Source organism: Rousettus aegyptiacus, unplaced genomic scaffold, assembly GCF_014176215.1.
Source record: "Rousettus aegyptiacus isolate mRouAeg1 unplaced genomic scaffold, mRouAeg1.p scaffold_m13_p_10, whole genome shotgun sequence".
In the NCBI taxonomy this organism is placed as follows: domain Eukaryota; kingdom Metazoa; phylum Chordata; class Mammalia; order Chiroptera; family Pteropodidae; genus Rousettus; species Rousettus aegyptiacus.
In genome coordinates this window covers 3,524,257-3,541,115 of record NW_023416285.1, presented here as the reverse complement: position 1 = coordinate 3,541,115, position 16,859 = coordinate 3,524,257, and the positions used below count along the sequence as shown (strand labels likewise).

General features: G+C 60.6%; 1 protein-coding gene across 1 annotated transcript; it reads left to right on the top strand.

The window, feature by feature from the left end:
• The first annotated feature begins 2,174 nt into the window (after positions 1-2,174).
• On the top strand, positions 2,175-6,281 carry MSX1 (msh homeobox 1). Its single transcript, XM_016161214.2, has 2 exons — positions 2,175-2,874; positions 5,212-6,281. Exons 1-2 carry the CDS (start codon positions 2,406-2,408, stop codon positions 5,652-5,654), a joined length of 912 nt encoding a protein of 303 aa, XP_016016700.1. The 5' UTR covers positions 2,175-2,405; the 3' UTR covers positions 5,655-6,281.
• The last annotated feature ends 10,578 nt before the right edge of the window (positions 6,282-16,859 follow it).

The window sequence follows — 16,859 nt, the reverse complement described above, 5'->3', positions numbered from 1 at the left end:
CTCCACGTGGGCCCAGAGCCCCCGAAATTGTTATAGTCGATGTACATTTTTCTAGGGAGAACTTTCGTAGTTATGTTGCATTCTCAAAGTAATTTGGGAGTCAAACATTTTGAAATGGGAGACAAGGGCCAAACAAAGCAAAGTCGCTTTTTAAATGCAGGCCTAAAAAACCAAGAAGCCTCTATTTCCCCTCCCCCATTTAGCCCGGGTGCAGAGGGTGGAGGGCGCTGCTTTGGCGACAGTTGAGTTGCCCATGCGAGCAATGAGCTCGCTGTCAGGGCCGGGCTGCCAGCAAGGTGTTTGGCCGAGCGCTTTGCGGAGCGTCACGCTCGCTCAGCTCTAAAGTGGGGGTGTGTTGCCTTCTGTCCTCGTACTACCCTCAAGCCTAACTCCGGGACCTCTGTTTCCCTGCGCATTCCCTATTCGTCCTGACCCCCCAGAGGTACGGGGAGTTTAAGGCAGGCCTCGTCCACACAGCGCGCCTCCAGCTGGGCCCTGCGAGAGCTGGAGGCCCCAAACTCTGCCCAGCGCTTGTGTTATAGCCTGGAGTGTGTAAGAAATCTGGATAGGCGGCGTAAACTTCACAGACGCGCGGGTTCCCGAAGCCGCTCCGCGTGGCCTGACGTATCTCCGAGCCTGTGATACATGCGAGGCTGTTGACGGCCCGGCATCTGCAGCCAGACCCCTCCCGCCAGACCCCGGACGCCGTCCGGGTAATAAAGTTCCCGCGCTAGTAATTCATTTTACTTAATCTGGACTCCCCTAATCTACTGCTTTTATTGCGCTCAGTTAAAAGTCGAGGGAATTCGCTGTCCCTCCGCGCTCGGATAATTACCCCTAAATGGCCACGGCAGCCCCTGTGTTTCCTGGAGATTAGAACCCCGCGGTCATCAATGGCGGGTCGGAGTGAGCCGCCAATCACCACTGCTCGGCTGTCCGGGAGCCGCGCCGGCCTGGGCCCGGGGATAAGAGGCCATAAAGCAGGGGCACGGAAAACGGCAGACCCGCGAGCCGGCTGTGCCTGGACCTCACGTCTCCCCGCACCCCCGGCCCATTTTCCTCTTTTTATTTTTTTTAACTGCAAAAATAAAATCACGTTTCCCCCGAAATTGGCAAAATAAAAGTTTTCAAGCCCAGCCCCAAGGATCCACCCCGAGAACCGGTCTCTTTTCCGCGACCGCCACCCCCAAATGTGCCTCCCTACCCCACCCCCTCCACGATCAGCGACCCGGAGATCGGGGCTGTTATTGTTTCTGCGGACGCTCTGTTTGAGGTCACGTTGAGGCCAGATCACTGTTTTGTTGACGTTTCTGTTGGTTTTATTTCGGTAAGTTCTGTATCAAAAGGACCCAGCGGCTCCTTCCCCCAGCCGGTCGCCAGAGACGTTAGAGCGGGAAAAGCACCTATCATGTATGAAAGTCGATTATCGACTCCGGATAATATTATGTATTCTTATCCTTAACATCCGTAGTCCTAGGAGCCTGGCTTTTTTAAGGCAAACTTCAGTCCAGCGCTTAGAAAGAGACAAAGGCCCACTTTTATGCGGAGGTAAAGTTTTGAAGATTGAAGCAGAGGAAGAAAATGAAGGTGTTTTTAAAAAGTCAATGAATATGACGTCTTTCTACCAGATTAAATAACAATGCAGATTTTTTACACTATCAGAGGAATATGTAAGAAAGGACCTCAACTCAAATCGTCGTGGTAGGGAAGCGGGGAGGCAGGCAGGGGAAGGGTACCGGGAAAAACGGCCCTGCAAGTGGCCCAAGAGAAAGGTAAGGGAGAGGAGCTGTGGGAGAAACAGAAACGGGGGGGGGGGGAATGGGAGGAGCGGGTGAGAGGGGCGATAAGGGAAGGGGAGGCGAGGGCGTCAGAAAGGAAGGGACGAGGACGAGGGAACCCAGGAACCCAGAAAAAAAAAACCCGGAGACCCAAGGGGACCCAGAGAGAGGGCGGCGGGGCTTTTGCGCAGAGGAAAGTTTCTTCCCCGCCCCGCCCCTCCTCTGCCCTCCGGGGCCCCGCCCCGTCCCGCGCGCCCCGAGGCCCAGCGCGTCCCCGGGCGAGTCTGCAGGAGCGCGGCCCAATGGGTCCCGTCGGGCCCGCCCCCTCGCGCGCCGATTGGCCGCTGCCGCCCGGGTCTCTCCTTATTAACAAGTTCTCTGGGGAGCAGCGGCCGACCTGGAGCCGGCTAGTGCGCCCGGGAGCTCGGCCTGCGCGGCGGCGCCAGCGGGTAGCCAGGCCCAGAGCGCCGGAGCCGGCCTTCTGGGGAGGGGCGGGAGGCGCGCGCGCGAGGGCCCGCCCGGCCAGGGCCCCGGGCGCTCCCAGAAGCCGGCCGCGCTCCCAGCCCGCCCCAAGCCCATGCCCGGCGGCTGGCCCGTGCTGCGGCTGGAGGTGGGGCCCGGCTCTGCATGGCCCCGGCTGCTGACATGACTTCTTTGCCACTCGGTGTCAAAGTGGAGGACTCCGCCTTCGGCAAGCCAGCGGGGGGCGGCGGGGGACCGGCCCCTAGCACCACCACGGCCACGGCGGCCGCCATGGGCGCAGACGAGGAGGGGGCCAAGCCCAAAGTGTCCCCTTCGCTCCTGCCCTTCAGCGTGGAGGCGCTCATGGCCGACCACAGGAAGCCCGGGGCCAAGGAGAGCGCCCTGGCGGCCTCTGAGAGCGCACAGGCAGCGGGCGGCTCCGCGCAGCCCCTGGGCGCCCGGCCGGGGTCGTTGGGCGCTCAGGACGCGCCGTCCTCGCCGCGGCCGCTCGGCCATTTCTCGGTGGGAGGACTCCTCAAGCTGCCAGAAGATGCGCTCGTCAAAGCCGAGAGCCCCGAGAAGTCCGAGAGGACCCCGTGGATGCAGAGCCCTCGCTTCTCCCCGCCCCCGGCCAGTGAGTAGCCAGAACCCAGGCAGCGGGGGAGGGGGCCGGGCGGGGATGCGGGACCCGAGGGCGCCAGGCCGCGCGCCGGCGCCTGCTTGTCTCCGGCATTTTCGTACCTGCAGCCCGTACCTGGAGCCGGTGCTGCCTCTCGGTTGGCAGGGAGGTCGGGGTTTGCGTGCTCCCCACTTCCACCCAGGAAGATGGTTCGAGGCCTGGCTGAGGCCCGGCGCTCGGTCCACTTTCGCGGGATCCTGGTCTTGGCTAGGCGGCCGCGCGGGTGGGACTTTACTTCTGGAACACGGGTGTTGGAGCACCCTCTTCTCCTGCCCCCACCAACTAACCACAGAAGTCCCCGCTCCGCCGTCTGACCCTAAGCCCTGCTACTCCGCCGTTACCCCCGAATCGGTGGGTCCGAGTGGCGCGGACATGTTCCCTGCGCTCGGAGTTTCACTTTCTCAGTGGAAGCCTCGCGCCCCCCCAACCCCCACCCCCCGGTAAAGTGTCTCTCTGAGGGAAGGATCTGAAGCTCTTACTAAATTCCCCTCCCCCCTCAAGTTTCAGGCAGATACTTGGTGCTTTGGGTAATGGACCACTTGGGGGGAGGGTGACGCTCAGGTCCAGCGGAGGGGGCGGGGCACCAAGTCGCTTAGTGGGAGGCACCCCCTCCAATCCGGTCGGAAGCTCCCAAACCTTCGAACTGGGCCACTGAAGCGGACTCGGCCACCGAAGTCGGGGTCGTCCCAAGGCCTCACGGCCCCCTGGCTTCTCTGCCCAGCGAATGCGCTCGGAGATATTTCAGGAGCACGGGAAATTCCCGAGTTTTCCTCGTTTCCTCCGATTATTTCGCACGGCATAATAGCAACTCGAATTCAATGGCGTGATGCTAAGGAATGATTTTTATCAGAGGATTAAAAGTCTTTGTAAGGCTTGCCCCTCCCTGAGCCTAATGGCCTGAAGAGGTGGCCCCGCGCTGGGCCTTCCCTGCCGAAGGGAGCATCCGCCCCTCGGGTGTCCTTGCGGAAAGCGAGTTTGGGGCCAACTGTTCCCCGGACTCTCAGTGGCCTTGAAGGGGGAAGAAGAGGAACGTTAACGCGAGATTTTGTTTGACTCGCATACTGGTGGTCCACAAAGCCCAAAGGATCTTTTTTTTTTTTTTAAGGAATGAAAATATGCATAATTAGACAAAACCCGGGTGGTGAAACATTCCAAATTTGAGTTCATTTTGCCCCAGAGGCAAGTTGCTGCTGCATAGGCAAAGCGTCCTTTCCAGGACTTAGGAATTAGGCAGTTAGGGCCCCTGCCCCATTCTAAAGTCGAGGGATCCCCATCATCCTGGGTGTAACTTGTTCCGCGTTTTATCCGCCGCAGCCGCGGGATGTGGCAGCGGTTGGCTCTCCCCGCAGACTCCTGCGCGCACCCTCTGCCCAGCCTTGAGGCCTACTTTGAAGCCCTAACAAAAAGACAGCCGGGCACCTTTGATGTTTTAGGACTGAGCCACAGGTCAAAGAGAGAGGCTCGTTGCACACATACACACACACACCCCAGGCACACACGCATTTGAGTGTGACCAGAGGGCCGAGGCACTGGCGGTGGGAGAGGCCCCCAGAGACAACTGAGACGATCAGAAGGAGCAGCTGGAATAAAATGGGGCGCCTTTCCCTCACTGCCCCCTCCACCGCCACATGGCACTTTATATATTTAAGAGACTGGCCATGGGGTGACCCTCATGACAGCCTTGTTCCACCCCCTGCCAGGGGACTGCCCTTAGAACCCTGTAGGGCTGTTGCAAAGGGAAGTGTGGAATTTAGGCGTCTGGATAATGCTACGGGGGTCTAGCCCAGCGCTGAGCACCTGGTGGGCGCAGAGCAATGTCTGGGTAAAAGTGGCCTTGGATGGGGCACGGGGCCTCTTTCTGCATGTTCCAACTGCCTTACTGCCCTCCGTGGCCCCAGCCTGCCTGGCGGTGGGCGGAGGCCCAGCTGCGACAGGCCGGAGCAGCATCTGGCTGGCACTCAGGTGGGTCCACCTCTTCCCAGTTGTCATGTTCCGGCCTTGAACATGGGTGTGTTTCACCTGAAATCTTAGTTTCCTCATTTGCAAAAAAAAAAAACAAAAAACAAAAAACAAAACCCTAAAACAAACAAAAAAAAAACCACGTAGACGAGACTGTCCCCGCCGCTGGGTTCGTGTTGGCAATGGAAGGTATTTTCCGAGTGCCTCGCGAGGTGCCCCGCGCGGAAAACGAGCGGCGGGCCTGGTTATCCACTCTTCTTACCACTTTACGGGGGCACGGCGCCCCTGCGCTGCTCTCTTCACCCCTGCTTCTCTCTCTCTCGGCCCCCGTAGGGCGGTTGAGCCCCCCGGCCTGCACCCTGCGCAAGCACAAGACCAACCGCAAGCCGCGGACGCCCTTCACCACGGCGCAGCTCCTGGCGCTCGAGCGCAAGTTCCGCCAGAAGCAGTACCTGTCCATCGCCGAGCGCGCCGAGTTCTCCAGCTCGCTCAGCCTCACCGAGACGCAGGTGAAGATCTGGTTCCAGAACCGTCGCGCCAAGGCCAAGAGACTGCAGGAGGCAGAGCTGGAGAAGCTGAAGATGGCCGCCAAGCCCATGCTGCCGCCCGCCGCCTTCGGCCTCTCCTTCCCGCTCGGCGGCCCCGCTGCCGTGGCCGCGGCCGCCGGCGCCTCCCTCTACGGCGCCTCCAGCCCCTTCCAGCGCGCCGCGCTGCCGGTGGCTCCCGTGGGACTTTACACGGCCCACGTGGGCTATAGCATGTACCACCTGACATAGAGGGTCCCAGGGTCGCCGCAGACCTGTGGTGCCAGCTGATTCCTCCGGTCCTGGGCTTCTGCAAGCAGCAGGGCCGGTACCCAGCGAGGTCCCCTGGTCAGCACAGCCTGGCTCCTTCCCTTGATGCCCCCACACCCTGGCTTCTCCTCAGCCGCTCCCTGAGTTCACTCTCTGAAGTCTGATCCCCTCCTGAAAAGTTCCTGGGAGGGTCCAGCCTGCTCTTCTAGAATCTAGACCCACCCTCTCCCGTGTTATAGGTGAGAAAACTGAGGCCAGAGAAGTTAAGAGATTTACCCACGGTCCCCAGCAGTTAGTGGTGGGACCAGGACTAGAGGCCAGGTCTTCTGCAGCGCTGCCCCCTGTCTTGACACCAGGCAGGAAAGGGCTCGGAGAGATTAATGTTGGACCATTTTGAAAGGGGAACAGCGGATGGGAAGAGAAGCGCAGGCCAGGAGACGTGGGTCCAGGTCCTTCCACGGGGGCTCGTAGAACTGCAGCAGTGAAACGTTCGAGAAACGTTCGCTTTGGGCGGGGGTGACCCAGGCGCGTTACAAAGGTAGGTTGAAGGGACGTCTCTCTCTTACCAGCACCCGGAAAAAAAAAATGTAAAATAAAATTTAAAAATCCCGTTTCTATTTAACAGTACATTTGCGTGGCTCTCGAGCATCCCTTTGGAAGGGATTGGGTGTAATATACTGTATATTTGAAATTTTATTATCATTTATATTATAGCTATATTTGTTAAATAAATTAATTTTAAGCTACAAGAAGTGCTCTCTGTCCTGTTTTAGTCCTTTATTTGAGCTTTACCATCTCCTCAGACACCCAATGGCTTTTCAGTGTGATGCTGGTAGTTTTACGCCGGCCACTTTCAAAGGGGACGGGATATTCAGAGACAGAGAGGGGTGTCCTTTTTAACACACAGGACAGATCCGCGCTAGCAAAGTCAAGTGGAGAATTGAAGCAATTACCTGGGATAATTAGGCTCAATTTTCCAATTCACTTTAAGCTGAAATCGACACTGGCTCAGGCGACCCAGAACCGACTCTTTCTTTTTTTCTCCCCTTTTAACCTGTCTATGAAAACAAAGCAAATCACCCAAATGGTTTGATGACTGCAGACAGCTAATCCAGACACTTCCCTCCCCCTTAAACCTGTTTTTCCCACTGGAGGCCAGGTGGGGGGGGGGGTGGAGGCATCGCACTGCGCCTCTAAGTCTCTGCGCTGGCCTAGACCGGTTTTGTGGAACCCCCAATTAGACCCCTAAAACAATTACTGAGAAACCAGGGCGATCGCTTCCTGCCTTGTCGTGTCCTTTGCACGAGCCCTGCCTCCGACCTCTCACGAACTCGTTTTTGCTTTTATAAAGAAGGTTAAATTCAGGCTTCCAGGAGAATATATTTGAGCGAGCGCCAAGTTCAGCCTTCTGGGGGGAATTCTGCGAGGATGTTGAAGGCAGAAAATGACCTCTTAGTCAATAAAGCGAGCTACGTTTCAGACGCCGCTCTGTTCTCTCTGGAGTTGGGGGCCTGGCTTAATTTTCACCACATTTGCGCGCGCCTCTCCCCGAGTTGCGCCTCTGCCCCGCGCTGGCCGGCGCCTTCAAATGCCACGCAGGACAGCCCTGGGCAGCCTTGGCGAGGCGAGGCCAGCAGATCGAGGGGTGTTAGAACCTCAAGTACCTGGCGTTGGACTTGGGGAAGGTGGATGTCTCAACAGACGCAGTCTGGAAACGGAGCCGGGGGCGCACTGTGCAGTTCTAGCCCCTGAGGCCGGAGCTCCGCCACGGAATCCCGAGAACGCGCGCGCGGCTGTGCCCGCGCACCCGAAGCAGGCGCCGCGCACGTCTGGGGTACCCTAGGTCTCAGATCCTTCAGCTTAGGTCGCTCTGCGGAGCTTCCCCCCCCCCTGCCAACACCCCACTCCCCAGCGGCTGAGGCTGCAATCTGAATTTGTCAGAATTTCCCTCCCGAAGGGAAAAAAGCAAGCTGGCTGTGGAGTGCCTCTTCGCGGCACCAGATAGTCTGGGGGCGCCTCTGGCCTCTGTGCTTCCAGAAGCGCGGCCGACCCCGAATCTGGGCTTCTTCGTCCCCAAGAGAGCAGAGTTACACCTACAAAGGCCTCAGAGTTGCATGCCCACGCAGCCTTTAAAGGCACTGAGGACCGACGTAGGACGCAGCCCTTTGCGGAGGCAAAAATGGTTCCCCCCTCTATAAACTAGACGGACCGAGTGGCAGCGCGCGCAGGACACCCTGGCTCCCACAAACCTTCGGGGTTCTTTTCTAGAGCACCCCTGGGAACTCGCCTGTCCTGGGGATAGCAGTGAACGCGAAGACAGACAAGCCGGTGTGGTCCATCCCGGTCTTGCCACTGCCCGCCTGACTTTGGGTAGGGAAGACCCCCGTGTGCCTTCCTCAGTTTTCTCATCTACAAAATAGGCCTGGGAACCCTTCCTCCAACCCCAGGATTTGGGGGGACGTGTCAGCGAGCCCCGTGCAGAAAGAAGGGCGCCTGGGGAATCCCCGGTGGACCTCAATTTTCTCAGTTCACGGTGCGTTCGCAGCACGGGAGTTCTTTCAGTGGGAGCGGGACCGGGGAATGGCGGGGCGGGATCGGGTGTCTCCTGGGGCCCGGGCTCCCGGGCCTCCTGGCTCCTTGAAGCTTGACAATTTAGGGTCCAGGGAAACTCAGAGCGACGTAATTGCAGTAATGAGCAAGGGCTCCTGCCCTGCAGACGCGCCCGCCGTGGCTCCAGGGAGGCGGTAGCTGCGGGCGAGGCTGGCGCGCCCCTTCCCCCTCCCGCGGCCGCCGCTGCGCCACCTTCGCACCCCCCCCCCCCCCGTCGCTGGCCTTGGGTCCAGGGTTCCTTCCACTCCCATGCCCCCTAGTTTTCTCGTTTTTATGTCTGTTCGCAGAGCCCCGGCTTTGCCCCTCCTTCTGTCTCCAAATTCCCTGTCTCTACAGGGCGTGCACGCAGAAGGCGCTCAATAAATGTCTGCTGGGTCCGAGGGGCTCACGGGTGCGGGGCGAGGACTCTGAGCCACGTTCGGTGCGGTTCGGGTGGGCACTGCTTTTTTTCCTTGCCAGTCCTTCAGACTCGATGGCTAGTTTATGGAGAGGGCGGGGCGGGCGGGAGGTTCCCAGGCCCGGTGCTTCACGGATCGATTTCCTTCTCTGGCAGGAAACACCGGATCGATCGCGGGGAGTCGCCACCTACCGTGTCCGCAGGAGTTCCCGCGCCCTGCCGCCTCTTCTGCTCCTCCCACCCCCCCCCCCCCCGGGAGAATATTTACGAGGGCGATGACTGCGGTCCAGAGAGGTTACATGATTTTCCCAAGGTCACACAGCAGAGCAGGGATTCGCACAGATTCCACTCCAAAATGCGCGCTTTCCCGCAGTGCCTAGCCCCCTCTCCTTGAGGGTCGTATGGTGCCTGTTCGGGGCTGGGGGGCTGGAAAAGGGCACCGAAGCGCTCGTTGCTGGAAAACCTGGAAAACAGGCCTCGGGAACCCCGACACTAACGGCGAATTTAACTCCTTGGTGTCCTGTGTCCTGACCACGAGCCTCGTCTCTTGGGGAACAAAAGGGGAATCTCACCTGCCCTGCACGCTGTCCGTGAGGGCGCTTTCGTTTTGTTGGGGAGCAGATGGAAGCCTCAATCTGCAAACTCAGCTCCTGACCACGCGGGCAGGACCAAGAGAGGCGTGGTCCGCGGCGGGGAAGCCCGGGCAGGGGCGAGATGAGCAGGCGGCAGGGCCGCGGGGCGCTCCTAACTCCGGGAGTGGGTCGGCGAGGCCCAGGCAGTCAGGGGTCTGCGAGGCTGGGGTGGCGCGGGAGAGCGCCCGCTCGGAGCACCTAGTTTTAGGGTTCATTTCTCCGCTCGCTGACCCCGGGGCTGACGACCCAGGTCGCGCAGGAGGCCCCGTGAAGACAGTCACTACTCAGGAAGCGCGAGGCCTCCGGTGCGAATCCTACAGCTGCGAGGCGCCCCCAACCCCTCCCTCACGGAACAGTCCCCTCGTGGTGACCCGCGCGGCCCGGAGGTGCGCCGGCCGGGCCTGGGCCTGCGCCCTGCCTGGAGCCCTCGGGGGTGCAATGGGAAGCGGCGAGCAGAGGCCGCGGCCGCCTTTCAACTTGGCGGCTGGCGCCGGCCTGGCCGGGCCCCCGGGGGCGTGCGGCCTCCCCAGCTCCGTCCCCGCCCTCGCAGCCGCTCTGCTGCCGGGACACTGCAGCGGCCCCTGCAAGCACCTTAGCCTGCCCCCCGCCCACGACCACCGGGCGTCCATTCTCCGGAGCGCCCGGAGTTTTAACTCCAGACTCTCGAATTTCCCTTCGCTCCACGCGACCCCCCCTCCAGCGGCGCACAGCACCCCCGCTCCAGGCCCCGCGGGACCCTCTCGTCGCACCCGCCTGCCTCCTCCACAGCGCCCTCCCGTGGCCTCGCGGGCTCACAGCTTCTGCTCTTTGCAGCGCGAGGCCTGACGCTGGACTGGTCTCCATGCGCGCGCTCGCACCACGCACGCACGGGACACAAGGCCAGGACACATCGACGCATACACAACACGCCAACACGCGCCGCCAACAAACACGTCTAACACACACCGAACCAACACAGCACATGCAGCACGCGGCAAACCAGCGCGCAGACGCCCGGCACCTCCGAGCACACAAACCGAAGGACGCATCGCCAGCCATGCACACAAATACACACCCAGACCACGGCTTCCGAACACGGGCAATGCGACACACAGCATACCAGCAGATACGACCAGACACCCAACCGCACACGACCCACACGCGCCGCACAGTCTGCAGCCGTGAAACCGGCACCGATAGCCACGCTAACTCTCGGTCCGCTTACAGAGGCGAACGAGTGTCCCAGAGGTCACCCTGCCGCAGGAGTCCGCCGCTGAGGGGGGACCCGGGATCACTGCGCACACGTAATCTTAGGAGAGAAGACCCCGAGGTAGACGGTGATTGTGGGGAGATAAGCCCGAGAAATGAGGTCCTGAGAGAGGTCCAGCTGCAGCGAGAGGCCCAGCGACGCCACTCGAAGCCGCGGGGAGAGCTGAGCGCGCTGGGGGGAGGAGGCCATGGTGGGGTGCGTGGGCTCAAACCCAAGACCTTCGCCGGGAGGCAGCGAGAGCCCCGCGGTGCCTCCGGCTCTCCTTCCTTCACCTGGGGCCCCTCCTCTGAACACCCCCACCCCCCAGTCTCGCACACTCGCCTTCTCCTGCCCCCTCTCAGAGTCTCGGAGCACCTGAGCACCATCGGAGGAGTTGGAGGTGGCGCAGGCCTGCGACCAGAAAAGCCCACCCCATCACCCCATCACCACCACCACCCACACCCCCACCCCCACCTCCAGCCCCCCATCCCCCCACCCCCCCTCCCCTGCACCCTCTCCGCCCCCACGGGGAAGCCGTGCTTGGGGCAGCCAGCCCGCCGGAGGTCAGGACCCTGAGATCATCTCATCGATCGCCTGCTGTGAGTCACACTCCCTGGTCTTAGGAATCCTGGTTTTGGCGCTTACCATCTGTGTGACTTTGGGCAAGTCACTTAACCTCTCTGAGCCTCGCTTCCCTCACGGATGAAGTGTGGAGTCGTTGTGGTAACGATCTCTTCGCGTTATGATGGGTATAAAATGAAACGATCCGTGAGATGCTTGGCACTCCCAGCATTAGACGTTGATTACGAGCGCTTAAGAGACAAATTCCAAGGGTGGGGCGTCTGTACCTCCTTAGAGAGTCCAAGAGAGTGTGGCCTGCGACTGGAATGTGGGGCCAGAATCCCGGGTTCTACCTTTCTGGAAGCTGATGTCTAGGAAGTCACTGCGCCCTTCTGCGAGGCGTGGGAGCTGCGCCCCTAAAGCTCCCCTCGTTCTCAGGGTCTGGAGCACCAAGGTGAGGTGCAATTGAGATGCGTCTCTGGGGTAAAGGGAATTTGACCCCACTGGGGGCGGACGGAAGGAAGGCCCACGACCGGAGCCCGGAGACTCTGAGTTGGGTGCCCACAGCACCTGGCATGGCGAACTTTGCCCTGCGTTTTACAGGCGCGAAGGCCGGATCCCAGCCTGCAGCTGCGGGACCAGGGGCGCCGCCTCCTTCCCCACCGGTGCAGAGCGAGTTGTGACTGACCTGCAGGGCTGCAGCGATCTGGCCAGGTGTGGGGTCTCTGGGAGCTGCTGCACTGCGGCTTGGCTTTGCAGTACTTATGGTACTTATGCGGGGCAGGTTGCAGTAGGGTGAGGTTAGCGAAACCTCAGACCTCCCCTGCCAGTGAGCGGCAGAGTCCCCGTCTGGTCTTCCTGGCACCTCCTGACTCCCGCCTCGAGCCCGGTCCGTTTGTCGCCTCTGGGATGAGCTGCCGTGGGGGTAGGCTGGACTCTGGCACTTTGGGGTGCTACTTAGGAAAGAGACCCCGTTTTCTCTCTGATAGGCCCTCTCTCTCCCGTGAGGGCCACGTGGACTGGGAGAGAGTATGTACAGCAAGCCGAGTGCTCTGAAACTCAGACTCCACTTCTGCTAAATGGGCACCGCACAGTGGCTCCGGGCAGGGAGAGAAAGGGAAAGACCCCCGTCTGTGGGTCCCGTATGTCACCCGCATCCCAGCCGGGGGAGGGGAATCGCGGTGGACCTGTCTCTCCTGATGTGACAGCGGCTGACATGTGCCGAGCCTTGCATGCTGCGAGGCCCCTGAGAGCACGGCGCGTCGATGATGCCCACGAAGCCTCACTACCGGGGGGTACAGCCACTGGTCCCCCACTCCGCAGACCAGGGAATGGGGCGTAGGGTCGAACGGCTCGGTAAGATCACGCGGCCGTGGGAGCTAGAGCAGAGCTTCTGGCCCGGGCGGAGGTCGCTGGGCGCGGGCTCCTGGCCTCTTCGAGCCTGCTTTCTCCCAGCCCCACTTACAGATCAGGAAACAGAGGCTCGAAAGTATCGTGCGATTGGGCCAAGGTCAAGGAAGTCTGGGCAGAGCCCAGATCCCCCATTTCAGTATAGTGCTCTTTTATTCATTCAACGGCGTTGAACAAGACCAACACACTAACAAATACATACGAATTTAAGGGGGAGGTGAACACTTCGGGGGGAGGCCAGTAAAAGGGCACCCATCAGAAATGCAATGCAAGTAGTCAAGGTGGGCTCCCCTGCGGAGGGAACCGGTGAGCTGGGAGCAGAAGCGTGAGGAGGAGCCTGGGGTTCCAAGGAGTGCCAAGGGAAGAATCACTCCTGGGGCGGGACTGGCAAGTGCAAAGGCCCTGAGGCAGGAGGGAGGCTAGCCAGGCCGGACCGCGAGGCTGGGGCACGTCTGCTTTTCCTGCTCTGCAGCTCTGGGGGGGGGGGGTCTTAGTGAGGACGATGGGAGCAGAGGAGAGTTAGAGGGGAAGCGACCTCGGCCTGGACCAGGGCGGCCTCCGGAGAGGTGACTGTTCTTTGGTGAACCCCCTTTTCTTCTGTGCCGACTCCTGCCACACACCCACCCACCACCACCACCACTGCCACCGCAGGTGCGACAGGGTTTCTGAGAAGCTTCGCCCCGGGTCCCAGCACAGTTTCTCTTCCCTCCTAAGCGTCTTCAGATTCCAGACCCAGCGCTTCGACCCCAGCTCCTGCCCAGGAGTCCCCAAATCTTCTGTGCTAGCCCTGGAGCCAGCCGGGCCTCAGCCGTGGGGTGGAGTCCGCAGCAGACACCCCCAGACAGAGCCCGCAGCTCCCAGCTGCGCGCTGGCCCGTCCCTCAGACGCCCAGCAGTTCCCGCTGCCATCCAGCTGTGCACCAGCTGTGGAGACCCCCCGGCCTTTGCTCCCGGAGCTCAGGCGCCTGCGCCCACCTCGCAGCTTAGGAAACTGAGGCCTGGATGCCAGAGGAGGCAGGGGATTGCCGGGTGCTGAGCAGGTACCAGCACCAGACCCTGCACCCGACGCCTGTCCAGCTCGGTCCCATTCGATCCTCACCAGGCGGGGGACCTAGCAGGGCAATCACTGTTACCCCCTCGCACACCTGAGCACGCCGCTGCTCAGAGAAGTGAAGAAACTGGCCCGGGGTCACACAGCCAGACCAGATTCCAGCCCGCGAAGCTGAGCTCGGCACCCAGGGCACTCACCCACCCACAGGTCGTGCGGGTACAGGGCGGGCCCCGGAGGGAAGGGGTGACAGCCACAGCGTGAAGCCACGTTTTTCTCCACTGTCGGAGTGACCACCTTGGTTCTGCTACCTTGATGTCGTCACCATGCCCGGTTAAGGGAGGCGGAGCCCGGGTCCCCAAGGCTTCATTTATGCTTTTATTCTTGCACCCCGCGCGTCTGTCAATCTCCTGTCCTCCTGTGGACAGGCTGTGGTTTGACAGCCTATTTTTCATGCCAGCACCCAGTAGGTCCACGGTGAGGACGCGAGGGTCCCATCCCCTAAATGAGAGCCTGCTCTGAGCCAGACTCTGTGCCCAACACCCTTAACCCACAGCATGGCCTCCGGAGGAAGATATTGTCTTTTTATTCCCTTTCACGGACAGGTCAGCCGCTCTCCAGAGGTGCCAAGCGATGTGCCCAGATCACCTCTGGGGGATCCCTCAGGAGCCTGGACTCCTGACCTGGAGCCCCCGTTTTTCTACTGCGCTCAGGGGTCTCCGAGGAGAGGTGTGGATGTGGGGGGCTGAGCTAGGAACTCCACCGGGCAGTGACTCAGTGGGGACGCGAGGAGGCACCACTTGGAACCTTCCCCGGCGTTTCCTTTTCTGGTAAAGTTCCCGTGAGTGGCCAGGCGGCAGAGATCTGAGGCTTCTCGCGGTCACCGGGGCTGCTCAGGTCGGGAGTGGGGGCGGCGGGGGCCCGGTCAGTGGACCACCCGGCCCAGTAAACGTGTTCTTGGGCGAGGGGTTGGGGCCGGTGCAGCCCATGCACCGCGGTTGTGCTCGGAGAGGCGCGGTCGGAACGTGAGAACCCCCGAAAGGGCATTCTTCTTGCTCCGCCTGTCTCCCAACTTCCCTTCCCCTCTTATCTCTTATTTTATTTTCAACTCGATTAATATGACTCATTCAGGTAAGAGGGGTAAAATGGCCAGCAGAGATCCCGGGACATCCAGTCATGCGAGAAATGTGCATCGTGCCAGCAGGCCGTGGGAGGTGCTGTGACCAGACGAAGTCTTTGTCCCCGAGCGGCTCAGCATGAGAGTGGACGTTGCTGATACTAAAAATGACATGGAAGGTAATGCTCCCGAGCATTTTAGGGTGGCTTATAAAACAGAGAGATGCGGCTGGGAGTGGGGGGCCCCCTGAGGAGGGGACATGGGGGACGCCCAAATAAAGGACATCCAGGCCAAGAGACTAGCGTGTACAAACGTCCCTGTCGACGATGTAGGTAGAATTTCAGGGCAGGCCTGGGCCATTCTACAAAACTGAGGACTCCAGATGAGCTGGCTTCAGGGGACCAGATTTATGGCTGTACCCCACGAGCACGTCCATTTAAGGAGGGGTGGGCGAGCAGTTTGCAGGGGGCGGGGGGAAGTGTCCCAGGGCTGCCTGCAAGCAGCAGAGCCAGGAGAAGCTGGTGGGATGCCACCTCACGGACTTGTGGAAAGAGGCCCCTGGAGAGGACAGGAAGTGTTGGTTGACCTACGGGCTGGAGGTGCTCATTGATCTTGGGGAGGGGGTTTCATTTTCCTGCATAAAATCTGCTCCTGCTTGGTGAGACTCTAAAGTCGCCTGGGTCCTCTTCTCCACCTGGGAGGGTGCCTGCCGCGTGCAGCCAGGCGGGTCCAACACGGCGCTTGGGCCAGGCCCACCGGGATTGACCTGCCAGGTCCATTCTGGTTTTATTCTCCTCTTGCTGGGCTGGCTTCGTGGGCCTGCGGCCGGTGCTGTCACAGGGCCTGCTCTCAGCGGGGCCCTAGTCTTGAGGTTTAATGCTGAAGTCACCGTCTTGACCTTCTTAGTAATTCTTGTCTTGGAATTTATGTTTTGTAAGTGACATCTGATGTGCGGGGCTTGGCCTGCCTCCCAGGGCCTCCGTGGGATGGTCCTGGGCTGCAGCTTCTCCTCTGTGTGGTGACCCCGCCCAGTGACCTCCACCTTGTAGAGGTGCAGGTGCCAGTGTGGGGAGAGGCAGGGCCGGGTGCACGCTCCCCATGCGTCTCAAGGTGGCCATGCTGGTGGCACATGTTCAATGGGAAATTTGGTGGGGATGAGACTCTTGCCCGCCCCTGATCCAGGTGCTTAGCTCAGCCAAGCTCAGAAATTGCAATGCCCTTGCGGGTCACCCGTCCGCCATGAGTTGGGGCTGTGGGTGCAGGGGTAGTGGCGGTGCCTGACTGGACTTCCCCACTGCTGGTCACACCTGGCGGCTGGCGGGCTGGGCACTCGCGCGCCATGTCAGTTTAGGGCCCCTAAGTGCCCGTGAGGGTCCACATTCACCTGTCCTGTGTGCACAGGATTAGCTCGCACAGAGACACTCCACCATGGGTCCAGGGCGAGGCCAGAGGGCAGGGAAGGCTTTCCCTGTGAGCGCCTCCCGCAGCACGCCCCCCGCTCGTCAGACAAGAGGCCATGCATGTTCATTTAGCGCGAGACTCTTTAACGTATGCAGCTAGTCCCGTCCCCGGTACTGGGTGGCTTGTGGGCATGGCTTCCTGCAGGCTCGGTGCGCCTCCGACCAGGTCAGCGGAGCTGAGCATCCGGGGGTCCAGGTGCAGTTAGAGCAACCTCTCAGCTAATCAGCAAGTCCTTGTAAAATAGGATGCCTCTTTCCCGGGGACCCCAGCTGTGTGAGGGGGTACTCTTGGCAGCACGCCAGCAGGAAGTGCTGCCTGGTTCAGGGGTGACGTGCCTGTAGTGGGGTATCTGGAAGGCCCAGTGTGGGAATCAGAGAGCTAGGCAGCTCGAAGCCAGCTGGCCATGTCCTGGTGGGCCACAAGAGGAGGCGGAGGCCCGGGGAAAGGTGATGATAGTCCTGGGAAAAAGACAGAATTTCTGTCCTTATGGAGCCTAGAGTCTAGGGAGAGGCAGATGTTCATTAAAGATTAAATGAATACACATGAAATAATCATTTCAATGAAGACGACTGCTCTGAGAGAGAGAGTTAATTTAGTCATCGCCTTGACCGTGAGGTCTCCGCTGTGTGTGGAGGTGGCACGGTCCCTCTGCGAGGCAGGTCGGCAGGGAGGAGGCCAGGCCTGAGGGGAGGTGCCCGAGGCTCAGAGGGCGGGGGCTCGCACG